Genomic DNA, 17,238 nt, shown 5'->3' on the forward strand with positions numbered 1-17,238 from the left:
TACAAATCTAATGAAAAATCTGAAAATAAATGTAAAGCTGAACAAACCATGATTTCATTCTACTGTTCTGAGATACTGACATAAATTCAATAGCTGTTTTTATTATTCAAATTGCTTATGTCAAGTCACATAAGGAAAGCAGCCCAGAGTGGGGTGTTTACTTTGCTTAATATGGAGCTTGAGCAATGCATTGCTAATTACAGTATTCTTTATGCAGGTGTTCTCCTTCATTTTCAAGACCCAGCACTACAGCTAAGAGATCTGTATTTTGTAGATCCCAAGTGGCTCTGTAAAATCATGGCACAGGTTAGACTCTGATTACTTTCTGCATATGGATTCATGGTATATTTTCCCCTTTCTGAAGCCACTGTAACTTGTCAGTGATTCTTCTTTACCTTTTCACTATTGGTTCATGATCTAGAATTTTCTCAGGGCCCAGATTGTTTTATCCATCTCTTTCTGTTTCTCTTGCCTTCTGGACAAGTAACTATCTCATTGCTTCTATGTTCTTTCACTCTAATGCCCAACATAACTTAAACTGCAATGGACAGAAGAATACTTGTAGAATGGAAAGACCCCATGGATGCAAAGTAATCGTACAATATGTTGCGACAGGTTGAGATGAAAGCTGGAACTTTGGGTTAAAGATGTAAGAAGAGTTACCTGTAGAGAGGTTACATTCTGTCACTGCTGTTGTCATGCTGTTCTAGCATTATGGAAATGTTTGGTTTCACTGTGAAAGGGAGTCCATTTCTAACCCCCTTCCCCCCTTCCCAGAATATTAGGCTATACCAAATATTTCAGGGAACAAAGTTTGTCAGGAAAATACAATCTAATGATGAATGTACACCTAAAATTTTTTTTGCTTTTTTTGAAAGATTCTGATGGTGAAAGTGGAAGGCTGTTCTAAATATCCTAAAGGAATTGTAAAGCGTTCAGATGTAGAAAAATTCCTTTTAAAGAAGAGCAAGTTTCCTAAGATCTATATGTCACAATACTTCAAGCTTCTGGAAAAGTTTCAGATTGCTTTGCCATTAGGAGAGGATCAGCTACTAATCCCAAGCAGGTAAGCAAAGAGTTAAATGCACAAATGACAGCCATAGAGATAGATCAAAATAAAAACTGATCATCAGAGCAATTTGGTGTATGAAAGCATGATACATACTTTGTATAGTACACTTTAGTAAATGCTTTTGGAAGAAGCATGTTAAGCTGATCTTGTAACAGATAAAGCTTACACTTTATCAGCATGGTGGGTAAATGGAATCTATAAAGCTAAAATGCTTTATGAGGATAATATTTCTTTTACAGTTACCATGCTTCAAGACTACAGCAGGGAGATTATAATTTAGCTTCATATAGCAGTGTGCCAGCATTACAGATATTTATTGCATTATAAAAGATAACCATGAAATTCTGTAACCTATTTGCTTGAAGTGAGAACCACAGACAAGTTATTCATAGGCAGTATGTCTTCCAAACAGTGCAGATATTAAATGTGGTGACTAAAAAAAAGCATTATGACTTTGAATGTGGTATTTTTATTATATCTGAAGCAGATAACACAGTTTCTCTGCCTCAGTTACAGATTTCCCTGGTACGTTTAATAATGCTTATGTTGCTGATTAGGCTTTATATGTCCTTCTAAGTCCTGGGATACGAAGATTTTATCCTACCTTATATACATCTCAGATTTTTCTCACATTTACATTTGATACCTAATGATTGTTAGTGAGGTTCTGATGGGTTTAAATTACAGCAGAACTTCACTTTAGCACAAGCAAACAGAATAAGCAGATACACTGTCAGCTCCCTGATCATCTGAATCATATATTCATTAATAAATAATACATTTTACATAATAAATAATATATGACAGTAGTCAGGATAAAGTACATAATCAAATATGTCTTAATATTTTTATTCTTTCAGTTTATCTGATCACAGACCTGTTATTGAGCTTCCCCACTGTGAAAATTCAGAAATTATCATCAGGCTTTATGAGATGCCGTACTTTCCTATGGGATTTTGGTCCAGGCTGATCAACAGGTTGCTTGAAATATCACCTTACATGCTGTCAGGAAGAGGTACAAATCTTTATCTTCAAAAGTAATAGTTTCCTTTGAATGCCAACACCTGCATGTTAAAGCTCTAATCCCCAACATTGTTTTGCATTAGCTAATCTCTGACCACTTCACAAATGTGATGAAAGGACAGGGGTCATTTTTGTAACTTAGAAATATCTAGGAATATATAGCACCTGATCTTCACAGTGGTGTGCAAAAGAAAGTGAAGGTTGTAAGCAGCCTATTTCTCTCCTTCACATGCTAGAGGAAATCCTTATGTTTATGCAATATTGCTATTTGCTTCCACAAAGAATACTGGAAAGGGTGCGTCTTCCACAGAAAAACTAACTGCTTTTCTTCAGATTCATTGATCCTCCCTTTATCAAAGTCTAAAAATAGAAGGAGGGGGGCATCTTTAGTGTTTTTCCAATAATTCTGTGTTTTGTGTAGACCTATCTGCTGAACTTTGCAATTTCATTCAGCTTTGTTTTCTTCATGTGTGATTTTTGAATTTCAAGTGTGAAAAATATGCATTGCTGATGCTTTACAAATATCATTTATAACTGCCTGCTGTCCTGGCATTCAGATTTCTTCTGAGTGTTAAATTCCAGATGCATCCTGCAATTTCATGAGTCTGTGACAGGGGAAAAATTTAAATATTTGGGTTTTTTCATTTATTGCCTAAGATATTCTGTGCTTGAACCTGAATGTACTTAAGCATTTCTGTAATGCCTACCTGCTACATGACTTATCATCTGATTAAATATTTATAGTTTGTGGATATACCTTTTAGAACTGAGCACCAGTTGATATGTATTTAGCTTTTGTGGGGCTACGCTGCCTGCAAAGTTTTAGCCTTTATTTTGTTTGTTATTTGGGTAGGTATTATCCTACAATCATAATTTAACATTCAAAGTACTATAAATTATTCTGAAAATTTTAAAGTTGACATTCATATTTGAGATCAGATTTTCAATCTTATTTCATATTTTCTAGAGCGAGCTCTTCGTCCTAATAGAATGTATTGGAGACAAGGCATCTACTTGAATTGGTCTCCCGAGGCTTATTGTCTAGTGGAATCAGCAGTATTTGACAACAACCCTGACAGTTTTTTGAAAATTACGGCACCTTCTTGCAGAAAAGGTTAATTATCCCTGAGCCTGATTTTTACTCCAGTTTGATTGCAGCTTGGCATTTTGGTCTGTTGTGCTTTTGCCTTTGGAATGCAGAGTTTATCTTCGTAATTAAAAGTATGGCAGATTGAGTCTATAATTTTCCCTTCTTTTGGTTTCTTAAAGGGTGCATCCTTTTGGGGCAAGTTGTGGATCACATAGATTCTCTTATGGAGGAATGGTTTCCAGGTTTGTTGGATATAGATGTATGTGGTGAAGGGGAAACACTGTTGAAGAAATGGGCTCTGTACAGCTTTCAAGATGGTGAAGAACACCAAAAAATACTACTTGATGACTTACTTAGAAAGGCTGAAGAAGGTATGTATTTATGCCATTTGAGGTATATAGAGGTACACTTGTATGTAGACAAATATTATGCAACATCCCCTTTATAATATTTGGGTACTTCATGTTATTTAAAAATGCTTCATTTCTTTCAGAAATAATTACAGTATAAGTCAAAAGTAACTTGTTCTTTTGTGTAAGATCTGTCTAGTATATATAAGTATAGAATATGAGACAGATTGCAGCTACTCTGTGTAGTCATATAAAAATGGCAATAATGAAAAGAATCATTTTGTCGTAATATCGAGAATGCAGCTTCATTCATGGAACTGAATCTAACACATTGTAAAACTGATACTTGATCTTTTGGTTGGATCATGTAGAACAGTAATTTAAAATGCAGTATTCAGGGTGACATTCTACATACAACATTCTTTCTTTTTACAGACAGAAAAATAATCTCTTGGTTAGTTTGGTGTTGTTAAGTAGCAACAGTTTTTATCATATTTAGTTGGTACATATACAGAACCTTGACAATACTTAAATGTGTAAGATCCAAGAATTTGAATGGCAAAGTTAATTAGTATTTAAGTATGTGTGTGCATGTGTATATATATATATGCACACGTATGAATCTAATTTTAGGTATGTTGGTCTTATGCACTCATAGAGATCCAGTGTACCTCTCGGTGCCTTTTGAATGATGACTACCCTTCTTTTTTTTTTCATTTTCTCTTTTTTTTTTTTTCTTAGGTGACCTTTTGGTAAATCCAGATCAACCAAGACAGACCATTCCAATTGCTCAGATTGCTCCTGATCTGATATTGGCTGATTTGCCTAGAAATATTATGTTGAACAATGATGACCTGGAATTTGATGAAGCTCCTGAATTTCTCCTGGGTAAGCATTATTTTGTAGAGTTTGTTTTTTTAAAAGAGATTATGTAAACAAATCTACTTGGTTCTGCAACATTTTATAGATTTCTGTTCTGAAGAAATGTATTATCGAGTTTTTAATTTTCCTTTAACTTCTATGCTAGGATACTGGTTTTTGTGTGTTTAGATTACTGATTGTGAAGCTTAACACAGTAGATGATTCACACATTTTAAAACTGAACCCTTTCAGGTATTTTTTTTGAGAAATGGTTGTTGTCTCTGTTTATAGTAGTCTTTTCAATTTTATTGTTCAATAGGTGATGGTGGATTTGGATCTGTGTACCGTGCATCCTATGGTGGAGAAGAGGTTGCTGTAAAGATTTTCAATAAACATACTTCCCTCAGGCTCCTAAGACAGGTAAGAAATATTGCCCTTTTTTTCTGTAGTGCTGCTCTTGGAATGCCCACCCTAGCAAAGGGCTTTAAACGTTTAAGTAAATTGCAAGTCTTCACTCCAGAACATTCCCCAATTTACTTCAGAGACACAGAGGTTATGATATTGGCATTATTTCATCTGATTTTACAATTTACAGGAGCTTGCAGTGCTTTGTCACCTCCATCACCCCAGTTTAGTGTCTTTACTGGCTGCTGCAATCCGTCCCCGGATGCTGGTGATGGAATTAGCCCTTAAAGGATCTCTTGACCGTTTGCTTCAACAAGACAATGCAAGTTTAACTAGAATACTTCAGCACAGGATAGCTCTACATGTAGCTGATGGCTTAAGGTAAATGTGACTTCTGCATTGCTGTAGAAACAGGGTATAGCTGCTTATAAGATACATTGCAGACGAAAGGCTTCTATTTTCTCATATCCCAAGCAGAATATTCCTTGGGTCAGACAAATGCTTGTATTTTTATGGTTGATTTGCTGATATATAACACAGACTTTTGTTACCTGTGTTTTTTTCTGCTGACAAATAATCCTGAGATTAGCTCAGTTGGTTAGAGCATATTGCTAATAATACCAAGGTTGTGGGTTTAATCCCTCTTCAGGCCATTCATGTAAGAGTTGGACTCTATGATCCTTGTGAATCCCTTCCAACCGAGAATATTCAGTGATTCTGATTCTGTCATGCTCATATAAGCAGGAAAATTGCAAGAGCTCTAGGTGCAATTTCTATGTGGCTGTTGATTTTATATTGAAATGTCAAAGAAATTAATTTAGTGCATTTCTAAAGTTCTGAAAGTTCCTGAATGACCTTGGGATCTAGTGCAGTGTGACTTTAAAATTACAAAACCTGCAAAGGGACTCAGGAATCAATGAAACTTAAACTTCTAAGATTCAGTTTTCAAACTGCTGACAACTCTTCAAATAAGACTTGGTACTAAAATACTGCAATGTGTATGTACCAGTAAATAGTATTTCAGAACAATTCTAAGTCATCATGCAGTAAAGGAGCATCATGTTAGTGATGTTTGACATTTTTAACAATAGTTCACATCTGAAAGTACGATTTACTGTTGTGGGACTATTGCACTCAGTGTGTCTGTACAGATGAATCCTTGACTTATGGATGCTTTCAATAAATATATTTTTGATTAATAGGTACCTGCATTCAGCAATGATCATCTACCGTGATTTAAAGCCTCACAACGTGTTGCTTTTTACCTTATATCCCAATTCAGCTGTTATTGCAAAAATAGCTGACTATGGCATCGCCCAGTATTGTTGCCGAATGGGAATAAAAACCTCAGAGGGCACACCAGGTATGGAAATATGCTTTGATTTATAGTTCATATAAATAAAATAGCTAATATGATTTTTATGTAGTCTGTAAAAAGTAACTCAAATCTATAGTCTCTAGTCATAATCACAATAAGTAGTCCTAATCATATTACAAGTTGTGATGCATTTTCTTCCTGTTCATGTTTTAACCCCTTATCAAGGAATACACTAAAGGTTTAAAAAGAGAACAAATGAAATTACATGCCTTCATCATCATTTTTTGCTGTTTTCATATGGTTACTGTGATGTTGAAATTATACTGCTAAAATTTGTTGTTTAATTGCACTGTTCCCCGACTTTAGAGAGAATCTATTAGCATTCATTCTAAAACACTGAGCAATTCAACCACTCTGAAAAGTGCCTTTATGTCTTTTAAATTGTGCATGAGAGTGTGACCTCAAGTGTGAAATGTTAGGCCCTCAGTAACAACTGCAGACTTCATTTTCAGCATTCATTGATAAAGTAATTATTTTATGTAATGGTGCAGGAGCTCTATGATTGATGTACTGTCCCTTTCCTTTATACTTACTGCTGATATTTTTGGATGTCTGCCAAATACAAACTATTGCCAGCCCAGAAATAGTGTGCTGTTTTTGGTTTACTTCCTGTGACGTTTTCATCAATAATTTACTTTTTAAAGTATAAAGATGGCTTCATCTTGATATGAACATAACTATTAATGAATGATTTATTTGCAGGATTTCGAGCACCAGAGGTTGCCAGAGGAAATGTTATTTACAATCAGCAAGCTGATGTTTATTCATTTGGCTTGCTGCTTTATGACATTTTAACAGGAGGAGGTAGAATAATGGAAGGCTTGAAGTTTCCAAATGAATTTGATGAATTAGCAATTCAAGGAAAATTACCAGGTATGCCTTGTTTCTTAAAGTTTTAACATTTGTCCTGCCTCTTCCAAAAATAGCATCTCTTTTGAATTGTGTTGTATCTGGCAGTGACCAGAGAAGGAGACTAAATAACAGCAATTTTTAGAATCTTCCCCTAATTTCATATTGTCTCAAAATTATGAGAAATAGACATATATTCAGCATCACATTGATTGTAATTCCATTGCAATTTCAAAGAATCTAGCTGGTTCACTTTGTAAAGAAATAGAGATTTTGTGTACTTGGGACTTCATCCAGAGCCAGCTAAAATGGATTTTGCTGAAGGTACCATCTATAATGCATATCATGCACAACGAGAAACACAATTCCACTTTTGTTCTTTGATTGAGATATATTACATTAAGATATCCATTACTTGAAAGCTGTATATCTTAAAATCTCTAAAAAAACCCTTGAATTCTTACTTAAAAAAAAAAAAAGGCACCACTACCTTAAAAGAGCAGCCACCCCTAAAGTTTTAATTAGGAATTTCCTTTTAACTTGTAAAGATTGTGAAGTCACTGCCCAACTATGTAACATTCTTCATATTCCATCTGCATTACAACATGTAGTTGTTGACTGCTGGAAGGAAGATTAAACAGGCTGCCAGGCTGGACATGATGTAGTCATCTGGACAGTGTAACTCAGTCTTTGGCAACTTCTACCAAAGTGTCAAGAGCTGCTGAATTTTTATAGTACTACAAGCTTAGTATTTGGTGTTCTTATTTATTACCTGCAATAGTGCATATTCTCATGGAACATTTTTTAAGAAATGTCTCACTCCATCTAGGAAAGAGCAGCATCACTTAATCTGGCATAGCTTCTCCATTCCAAGAGACACAGAGTTCATACATTTTCAACTCCTTAAGGAAAATCGTCCAGTTCTAAGCTCAGAGAGTTTCAATGCCCTTCCTGAAGGGGATATCCCAAGAACTGATGACTAAGTATCTCTTGAGTGCAGCTGTCCATTTGACTGTATTATGAGCCCTATGAAATAATCAGAAGTATTATTTTCTGAGGATAGTACAGTTCCATGTGTGCACATGTTCATCATTTATGTGCTTCCACCTAAAGAAGGGCCGGCTGATCTCACAAGTAAATAGTGCCTGTTGTTTGTTGAACTGAATATGTTCATTTGCAGGCATTTATCATTAACGTTACCTCTGTCTAATGTAGGACTGGAATATCTGCTGTGGATTGTGATGAGCTAAAAGGAAAAGCAATACAGGCACCATTTTTCATGAGTGATTTTTTTTAGGTCAGCACCTGTAGTCATAAGATACATATTCAAAGCACTGAGTGGGGATTTGAACTTCCATATTTTATAAATACTGTATGGAGTTGTTTATCTAATTGCTATATATTTTATTGGAAGTTTGTCTGTATTCCATATATTATGCCCAGACACAGAAGAATAAATGTGGATAAAAGTGTTCACAGGAATTGACCTACAGACTGACATGACATGTCCTTGAATGGTCAGAATTGATCAAAACACAACCCACATACATCTGTGATTCAGTCCTAGGTACAGGGACATTAAAGAAAAAGATAAAGCAAAATTCATTTGCTTTAACTGCTATTAATGAAAAGGACTCTTTCATGCTCTAGTATTTAATGGCAGATGAGCAATTCCAAGCTGTTCATGCTGACATTTTACCTAAGAATGTGATATTTCTTAGTGCAGCTCAGGAATAAGTTAGATGAATTATTAAAATAAGAAGTTTTTCAGACCTGTGATAAATGCTGGTTAAGAAGTTATCTAATTTTACATTTTAGATCCTGTAAAAGAATATGGGTGTGCCCCCTGGCCTAAAGTTGAGAATTTAATTAAAAATTGTTTGAAGGAAAACCCCCAGGAACGACCAACATCTTCCCAGGTATTACTTGCTGTATTTATTTATATTTTTATGACAGATGATACTACAAAGTTGTGCTTTCTGAAAAAAATGGGGCATTAAGTTAGTAAGAGGCAAAGAGTTCTTTCTGTTCTTCTTTTCTGGAATGGAAACAGACATGAAATATTGCCTGCTCTTGCCATCCAGAATAAACTGTTCCATTCAAAGCTACCAGCCACTAACCTCCTGTTTTCCCCTGTGTTGCTGTATAGTGATTGTACTGAAACATGGTTTGGGTTACTTCTTGGTCTTATATGGTCTCATACTAGAGCTATGCAAAAAGGACTTTGTTATATAGTATCAGTGCAGTTACACGCTGTTCCCTGCATGTGAGAGGAGGAGCAACAGTGTGGATCTGAAACCTGCTGTCTATTATCACACATCGCCTTGCTCATTGAAAGGAGTTTTCAAACATGCCTTAATCTCACTGCCTGAAGTTGCTCAGTGCACAAAATTGCCCATCAGTAGTGGCAATACAGATGACCAGACCTGCTGAGATACCGCGCCCATATTCCATAAAATATTGTTATCCATTGCTTATTATTTATCACTGTACAAGCCATTGTTGTGACCATGTGCATGCTGTGGCTTTCTTTCTAGGTTTATGAGATGCTGAATTCTGCAGAGCTTATCTGTTTGATGAGGTATGTCTCAATACCCAGCACATCTACAGCAGAGTGCATGGTAGCTGCCAATCAAAGCTGCAAGAAGGCAGGAGTCTGGATAGGCAATGGGAACACAGAAAAAGCACAGCTTTCATTTGTTAACCTGAATACAGATGGACATACTTGTGAGGTATGTGGGAAAGTTGCCATTTGTTCTATTTTTTCTGGCATCTAGATGCATTTCAGAAGCAGGATATTACTTCTGCAAAGCTAAGCTTTGAGAGAACAAATATCATAAGTGAGTCATCATTGTATCCACAAAGTAAAGTAGAAAAGCAGTTGCTTTTTCCTCTCTTCCTGACATCCAGACTGAAGTTTTTCAGAATACTGTCTTTCCACTACTGGATAACTTTCTTCCACTCAGATGGAAGCTATTTCTAGCATGGAGGCCACAAAAAGGAGTAGTAGTTAGACAAGTCTTCATATCTCTATCTCCCATAACAACCCAGGTAGTCTTTTAACAATTCCTCACTTCCTGTGCATGCCATCTCCTTTGTGCCATTTTGGGTGATGCCCTCCAGTTCTTTTAATGTGATTTTTGTACATCTCAGTGCCGTCAGAAAAGGGGAAATGTTTTATGAATATGTGTGCCAGAACCGAGCATGACTCATCATCAAAGTTGTCTAAGTTCTATTTCCATCTGCCATCTGTTGACCATGATACATCTGAGTTGGTAGCTTTGGTATAAATTACGTGGGTTATTCTTCTACAACTGAAATGAAAAAAAGAAATATTCAGCCGGTACATTTACTGTTCACAATTAAACTGAATGTATATTGCAGTGTACTTCCATTTGCTTAATTCTCTCATGGCTTTGAGACCTTGATTAGAATAGAGAGAATATTTTTTTTCAGCATTCAGCTTAGAGATTTTCCTGTGTACTATTTGAGGGGTCCTTCCCAGCACTTTGAAGATAAATGGCACAGTTGAAAATGTTCTGCTAATAGGGAATTAGGTTTCTTAAAGGGGAGGTTAGGCCTTGGGTCTGTCAAGGATCCAAGAAGATCATACTTTATTTTTATCACCAGTAATTTACTACCATTTACCCTTACTGAAATTATGACCAGGTTGTTTTTCTTCTTTTTTTCTGACTCAGGATATTGCAGATAGTAAAATTATAAGTTTGGCCTTAGTGACTCTTCCTACTGAGAAAGAAAACTGGATTGTAGCAGGAACCCAGTCTGGTTCTCTATGGGCAGTTAACACAGAAGATGAAACAAGAAGGCATCGTCTGCAGAAAATGTCAGATTCCATCACTTGTTTATACTGCAATTCTCTTTCAAAGCAAAGGTATAAATGAGTTTTAAATATTTGGGATTACATTTCGAAAATAATACTTAACAGAGATGTTCAGAAAATTACATCCTTAACTATGCTGCTTTGTTCAGACAACTGCTTATTTTGCCTATATTTCCACTTAATTTTACACCCAGTGTAGCTGGGGACTACACTGCTGATCACAGGGGTTGTGTTTGCTTTTACTGTTAAATTGAATACTTGCAGTACTAGAGACTTCTTGTTTATTTTTTTATCTGATTAAGACATTTCTAGAATTCATTATTTTATTTTATTTCAGCAAACAGAAGAATTTCTTCTTGGTAGGCACAGCTGATGGCAGACTGGCAGTTTTTGAAGACAGAGCAGTAAAGGTAGACTTGTTCTTTGGTGTTCTACAAAGTGCTATCAGGAATATCTAAAGCAGCTACCAGGAGTAGCTTATTTCATGCTGCTTATTTTTTGATTCCTTCTCTAAAACTAAAAATCATTTTCTACTGCAGTCTTAGAGGAGCTGCACATGTTTTAACGCGTAGAAGTAAGAGGCAGAAAATTCCTTTGAAAGGCCTGGCAAACTGGCTAGAGACTGACATTAATGGTTGTTCTTAAGAATATTCTAACAGTTTTAGTCTCCTTTATTTATTATTGTTATAGTTCCTTTTTCTTCTCATTTAGTAAATTTTTGTAGAACAGCTGTGTTCAAAAAGAAAGTGTCATTTAGGTTTTCTGTAGGTCAAAGTTCTTCTCACAGAACAGATGAAGAAATACTGGGAGCTGTTTATATCAGCTGGTTCTTGGGGGTTAGCTCCTGGCCATATGCAGTTGAGAGCAGTTATGGAATTGCAGTGCATTGCAGAACTAGAATATGGTCCAGTGTGAGATGTCTCCAAAGATATAGATGTGACTTTCCATCCAGTTCTTTAACTGCTCCAGGGCTTGCAGAAAGTGTCAGTCCCTGTTCTATCCTGTTTCCACTCACACAGGCTGTTTCCCTATGAGACATGTGCAATGGGAATATTTTCAGTCTGTAACATTCTGGAAATGTTCTGAACTATAATGGGTCAGAAAATCTGGATGTGTAAATTTAATTCAGCAAGGCTGTGTGGCCTTGTTTTAGCAGTTTCTGAGTGTCTGCATCCTCCTTGTTTCTAATGCAGAGTATATTTTTTCTTGCAGTGTAAGGGTGCTACACCTTTGAAGATAGTGACTATAGGGAATGTTAGCACACCACTGATGTGCTTAAAAGAATCCTCATGCTTATCTGAAAAAAATATAATCTGGGGAGGCTGTGGAACAAAAATCATTGCCTTAACTAGTGACTTCTCTGTTCAAAAGCTCATTGAAACAAAGACAAGTCAACTGTAAGTTTTTCTTATAAGCGATGTTACTTGGCACTTTTGTTGTTTTCATTAAAGATTTCTGACAGAACTTTTTGATGTAATGTCTTGTTCTAGAGCTCGTTCTTTGAATTTGCTTGTTTCTGTTCTTTTCCTTCCATAATACAGATGGAATATCAGTGAGTAGTGTTGAAAGTATTCGCTGCTGCTTTTAAACAAGGGTTATCCATTTTTACTCTATAAAGGATTTATGAAGTCAGTATCTATTCAGAAAATGTATTAATGCAACTGATCAGTTTTTCTCCTCCAATTGCATTAGTCCAGGCCTTGTTTGCTTTATTTAGAATTATGCATACATACTTAGCATAGTATTTGTCCTTCCATGTTTGTCAGTATGTGTGCATATCTTTGTCCTATATATATTTGATCATTTATGATTGCTGACTTCTGACTATTTAGAAATTACTGACTGATGCTTTTGGACTATTTGATATAAATCTCACATGGACAAATCCTGCTTTGAAGTTAAGGGGAGTTTTTCCTGAGTAGGGAAACCAGGGTTTGATGAGAAAGATTTATTAATAGCCTTTGAGCATTAATGCACCTCCAAGGATATCATCAGCCCAACTCTGTTACTTGGAAAATTGATGTCAAACTGTAGCAAGATTATAGCAAAGCCTTTCAGTTGTATCTTAGCCCAATTTGGTTTTAAGGCTGAATGATTCTCCAAGAGTCAGAGGGAAACTAACCTCACTCATAATAGTCCAGTTTTTGTACAGTGTATTTTCTTTGCAGCTAACAGGAGTTCTTCTCTCTCCTAGGTTCTGTCATAATGCTTACAGTGATGCAAACATTATTTCAATAGCAGTAGACAAATCCATCTACTTGGCAAAGAAAAACAGCCATTTTGTGGAAATTTGGGACAAGAAGACAGAAAAACTTTCTGAACTAATTGACTGTGCACATTTTCTTAAGTAAGTGTTTTATTGCAGATTGTTGGCCTGATGGATAGAAAGCTGAATATCAGATTGCCTTCTGTAGCATGGTACCTTAACCTGCCAGAGGTAAGGGATTTGCCCAGCTCTTTGAGCAAATGTGGATTTTCTTTCCTCTCCATTGGCCCAAAACTTCAGAATATTCCATGCAGAATCCCAGTTTTTTAAAACTCTTATATTTCACAATTTTCCTGATATCAAGAAGACCCATTTAACTCAAGAAAGAAGAAAGTCTTTTGCTGTCCTTCAGGTACTAATGCTTTTACATGCTGTTACTTCCTGCATCCCCTGATTAAGAATGTCTGATCTCTCCAGTGCACAGATTCAGTAGGAGATCAAAGTTTTATTAATGGTGACAGTGATTTTCATTTGCATTTAAGTTGTTCCTCTCCTTTAATGTGCCACATCCATTTTTTTTATGGTGAGGTTAGAAGCAGGTGTAGGTGTGCTCTTCCCATTTGCAGTGACATTAATCTCCTTCAGACTGGGAGAGAAGAGAGAAGTATTCCTGGCTTCTATTTATGGGCCTTCTGAAGCTGACCAGCTGGCTCTTAGACATCCAGTAGTTTTCATCCCAGTTTGTTAGCATGAGATTTTTGTTGCTTGTCTGGATGAATGATTGTTTAAAAGTCTGGTATCGAGAGAGTTGTTTTATTAGTTGTGGAATAGTGTGTCACCAGATTTCAATACAAATTTTCTCCATACTCTTAGGAACAAAGTGGAAAAACTAAATAAGGAATCAAAACATAACCTAGCTTATTCTGGAAGAGTGAAGACAATTTGCCTGCAGAAAAATACTGCGCTGTGGATAGGGACAGGAGGAGGACATATCTTGCTGCTTGATTTATCAACGCGTCGTCCTGTACGAGTTATAGACAACTTCTGTGATTCTGTTAGAGTCATGATAACAGCTCAGCTGGGTAAGTAGAACCATCAAATGACAAGTACTTTGAAGTCAGTGCCAAGTTTAGGTGTGCTGTGTCCTGTTTGTTGTGGTGTTCCAGGAACAAATTAGCACTATCCATGATTTGTTCATTCATTTTGTTCTGTTTGCTCTTCTCCGGTCAGTGTCAGACACTCAGGTGTTAGCAGATTAGCAGCAGGCTGAATACCTGTGCCCACATAAAGCAACAGCTCTTCCCTGGCTTGTCAATGATCAGCACATGGACAGACCCCCAACTTCACTGCCTCCCTGTGCCGTGTTTCAGCACACACCATCTGCTATCCCGTAGTCTTCTCTTACACGGGTAGCCTGTGTTCTTTCTCCATCCTAAGTGTTACACTTCTGGCTTCTCTCTCCATGGACCATGTTAGATTTTAATAATTTTTCCTTAATTGCTTATTGCCTTGTTTTCTTCTCCTATCTTTATTCAGGGATGGTTCTTTTAGATTTGGGTCGCAGGCAGGTCACAGTAAAGCTGGGAAAGTCTACACACCTGAACTCAGGGTGTGGACTTGTACAGATGTGCTGTTCCTGTCAGGGACAGGTGTTTTGAGCTGCTGTAGGCAGACAGGAGCTGTGGGGTTTCAGTGGTAACCACAAACAAACAGCCAGAGGAGTGTAGTTGAGTCTGGGGTACTCCTTGGCTCTTGTACCTTCCTTCACCTGTACACTTTCCTGCATCTCTCCCAAAAGTAATACAGCCCATGTCGACTCAAGTTCATGGTACTGCAATGGGGAATACACTCAAAATGCACATTATTTCAAACAGTACTTTGTGGCACAACATGTGGATTCCCATCACTTTACACCGAGTTTTGAAAACAACTCTGGAGTTTCCCTGTCAGTGTAATTTAAAGTGTGTTTGCTGTAAAAAACAAAAAAAGACACTGAAGCTGTTGCTGTGGATTCAGAAGCACACTGTAATCCTGCTAGCAAATTTCTTAGTTGCAGGCTGTATATGTATTCTCATTACTATCATGAACTTATTCTGGAGCTGTTTTTTTCCTTTCTGGTACCACAAGAATCTGTAGACTGCAGTTAGCTCATAGTGCTGGCAGTGTTGTATGAGTCAAAAAACCTCCATCTTCATCTGACTTGCCTGTGCCTGAGACAGCAAGTTTGTGCAGTCTGTTCAGTCCTCAGCTGTTATGGTGCCCACTATAGCATAGCATTTTCAGTCCATCTGGTCCTGATAGCTACAATGCTAGTACTATAAAGGGACATTTTATTTTTAGCATTTTGTAAATAACAGTTACTATGAAAATGTAATTTCTGCCTCACTTATCACTGTCATTGATAAGGAAAGTATATTGTATAGAATGGTACAGTGTGATTTAAAAAGCTTTGAATCTCAGTCACCTCAACATTTTTAATAAAAATTTTATGTATAGAAAAATTATTATTCAGGAAAAGGAGTTTAGCTGTGTTTGCACAAATCTCAAGATGAGCAAATAAGATTGATATATGCAGTTTGATGTGTACTTTTCTCTTTTGATCATCTTTTCACAGCAATTATTTATAAGGGCTGGGTGTTTTTTCCTACATTCAAGGCCTTGGTTTCTACTGGGATTTTCACAGAATCGGTGAAAATAGCACTTAGACTGCTGAGCAGTTCTTCAACAGAATCACATTGCTTCTGTGAAATAAGAGAAGATAAACGGAAATATTTTTGTATGAAATAGTTTCATTTAAGGTTAAAATATATAATGTCAATTAGATATAAATATTTCAGGAAAAAAAGATTGCCGGACTTTGAGACAATAATTTTATCTGTGGTTCATATATGAATATGAAATATAATACCATTTTCCAATTCTGTCACCTAACACATTGATGTTTAATAGATATGAGACTTCCCATAGAGAATAATTTATATGTAAATCTGTAGTTCATTTTGCAAGTACAAATTTAGACTTCTATATAGTAAGACAGGATCCAAGTCTAAATAAGAAACATTATACTCAAGTTCCAGTCACTTTTGTAAGGAGTATGGATAGGTCTGGTTGCAGAAAAAATTAAAGTAATGAAAAATCTGAGCATGGAGGATGTGTATGCTTCCCACCATCCCTCATCTATTATAACCAGTCTGTTTTTGCATTATTCAGTAGGCATCCATCCCCTATTTCCACTTCCCTGCTAACTCCCACCTATGTGCCATCATTAGTTCAGAATATTTTTACTCAGTTTGTGTCACATTTCATGGGTTTGGTTTTTTCAGAACCGAACTGATAACTGGTACTTTCTGCTGTGCACTGGGACTTCATTTGCCACCTGTCCCTTTGCTGTGACATCTGTTTCCTGTGACCCTACTACCTCTGCCTGTGCTATATAATAGGGTGCTTTGTTCTTGGGCTTGTTCAACAGGCTGGTTGGCTGATCCTGTGCTCAAGCCTTGGAACCCGGATAAACCCCGACATTAAATGGAGACATGAACTATATTGTCTTCATGTCTGGGTTTGTCATGGTCAATGACTTTGAATAAAGGATCTGATTGACTGTGTTCTGCTTTCTGTCCTCTTAGTGCCATGATGCCATCTACTCTTTCTGACCTTAAATTAAAAACTTCCCATTAAAACTAAAATTTGTCATTTTATTTCTTTGAAAAAGGGAGTCTCAAGAACGCGGTCCTGGTTTTGGGATATTGCTATAAAAGTGACACCGAAGACAACAAATACCACAAAGGTATCTGAACTGTGTTTTATTAATTTATATTAGTGGAGTAGACACTATTGTGCTTGATTACCCACTGAGAGTGTAGAGTTCATGATCATCATTAGACATCATTTTATTGAAACATTATTATTATATACTTTTTGTGTTCTTTTGCATATCTGGGCTCCATACAAACTGACAGTAACTCCAAAAAGGATCAGAGGAAGCCACTGTTGAAGTATATAATATAATTTGTTGGGAAACTGTATTGGAGAGTAAATATCATTGCCTAATTGGAGAATGTATCAAATGGATTTCCAGAGGGGTCTGTGCTAGGTCAGGAATTCTCAGTGTTTTTGTGAGTGATGTGGATGACAAAACAGTAATGTGCTTTTCAGATTTGCAG

The 17,238-nt window shown here is 36.5% G+C and overlaps 1 protein-coding gene across 1 annotated transcript in view; it reads left to right on the forward strand.

Annotated features, from left to right (window-relative positions):
- Positions 1-17,238, forward strand: part of LRRK2 (leucine rich repeat kinase 2) — a 64,542-nt gene that overhangs the window by 43,957 nt on the left and 3,347 nt on the right. The window contains exons 34-51 of the mRNA XM_027639997.1: positions 218-306; positions 879-1,066; positions 1,933-2,087; positions 3,063-3,209; positions 3,365-3,556; positions 4,277-4,423; positions 4,716-4,816; positions 4,992-5,182; positions 6,004-6,164; positions 6,882-7,052; positions 8,847-8,947; positions 9,566-9,760; positions 10,727-10,920; positions 11,207-11,279; positions 12,082-12,266; positions 13,064-13,216; positions 13,949-14,157; positions 16,788-16,862. Of these exons, the coding sequence (XP_027495798.1) occupies positions 218-306; positions 879-1,066; positions 1,933-2,087; positions 3,063-3,209; positions 3,365-3,556; positions 4,277-4,423; positions 4,716-4,816; positions 4,992-5,182; positions 6,004-6,164; positions 6,882-7,052; positions 8,847-8,947; positions 9,566-9,760; positions 10,727-10,920; positions 11,207-11,279; positions 12,082-12,266; positions 13,064-13,216; positions 13,949-14,157; positions 16,788-16,862 (2,727 nt within the window). The remainder of the gene's footprint in view (positions 1-217; positions 307-878; positions 1,067-1,932; positions 2,088-3,062; positions 3,210-3,364; positions 3,557-4,276; positions 4,424-4,715; positions 4,817-4,991; positions 5,183-6,003; positions 6,165-6,881; positions 7,053-8,846; positions 8,948-9,565; positions 9,761-10,726; positions 10,921-11,206; positions 11,280-12,081; positions 12,267-13,063; positions 13,217-13,948; positions 14,158-16,787; positions 16,863-17,238) is intronic.

The sequence above is a fragment of the Corapipo altera genome, unplaced genomic scaffold (genome assembly GCF_003945725.1).
Source record: "Corapipo altera isolate COAL_440 unplaced genomic scaffold, ASM394572v1 1b, whole genome shotgun sequence".
Lineage (NCBI taxonomy): Eukaryota > Metazoa > Chordata > Aves > Passeriformes > Pipridae > Corapipo > Corapipo altera.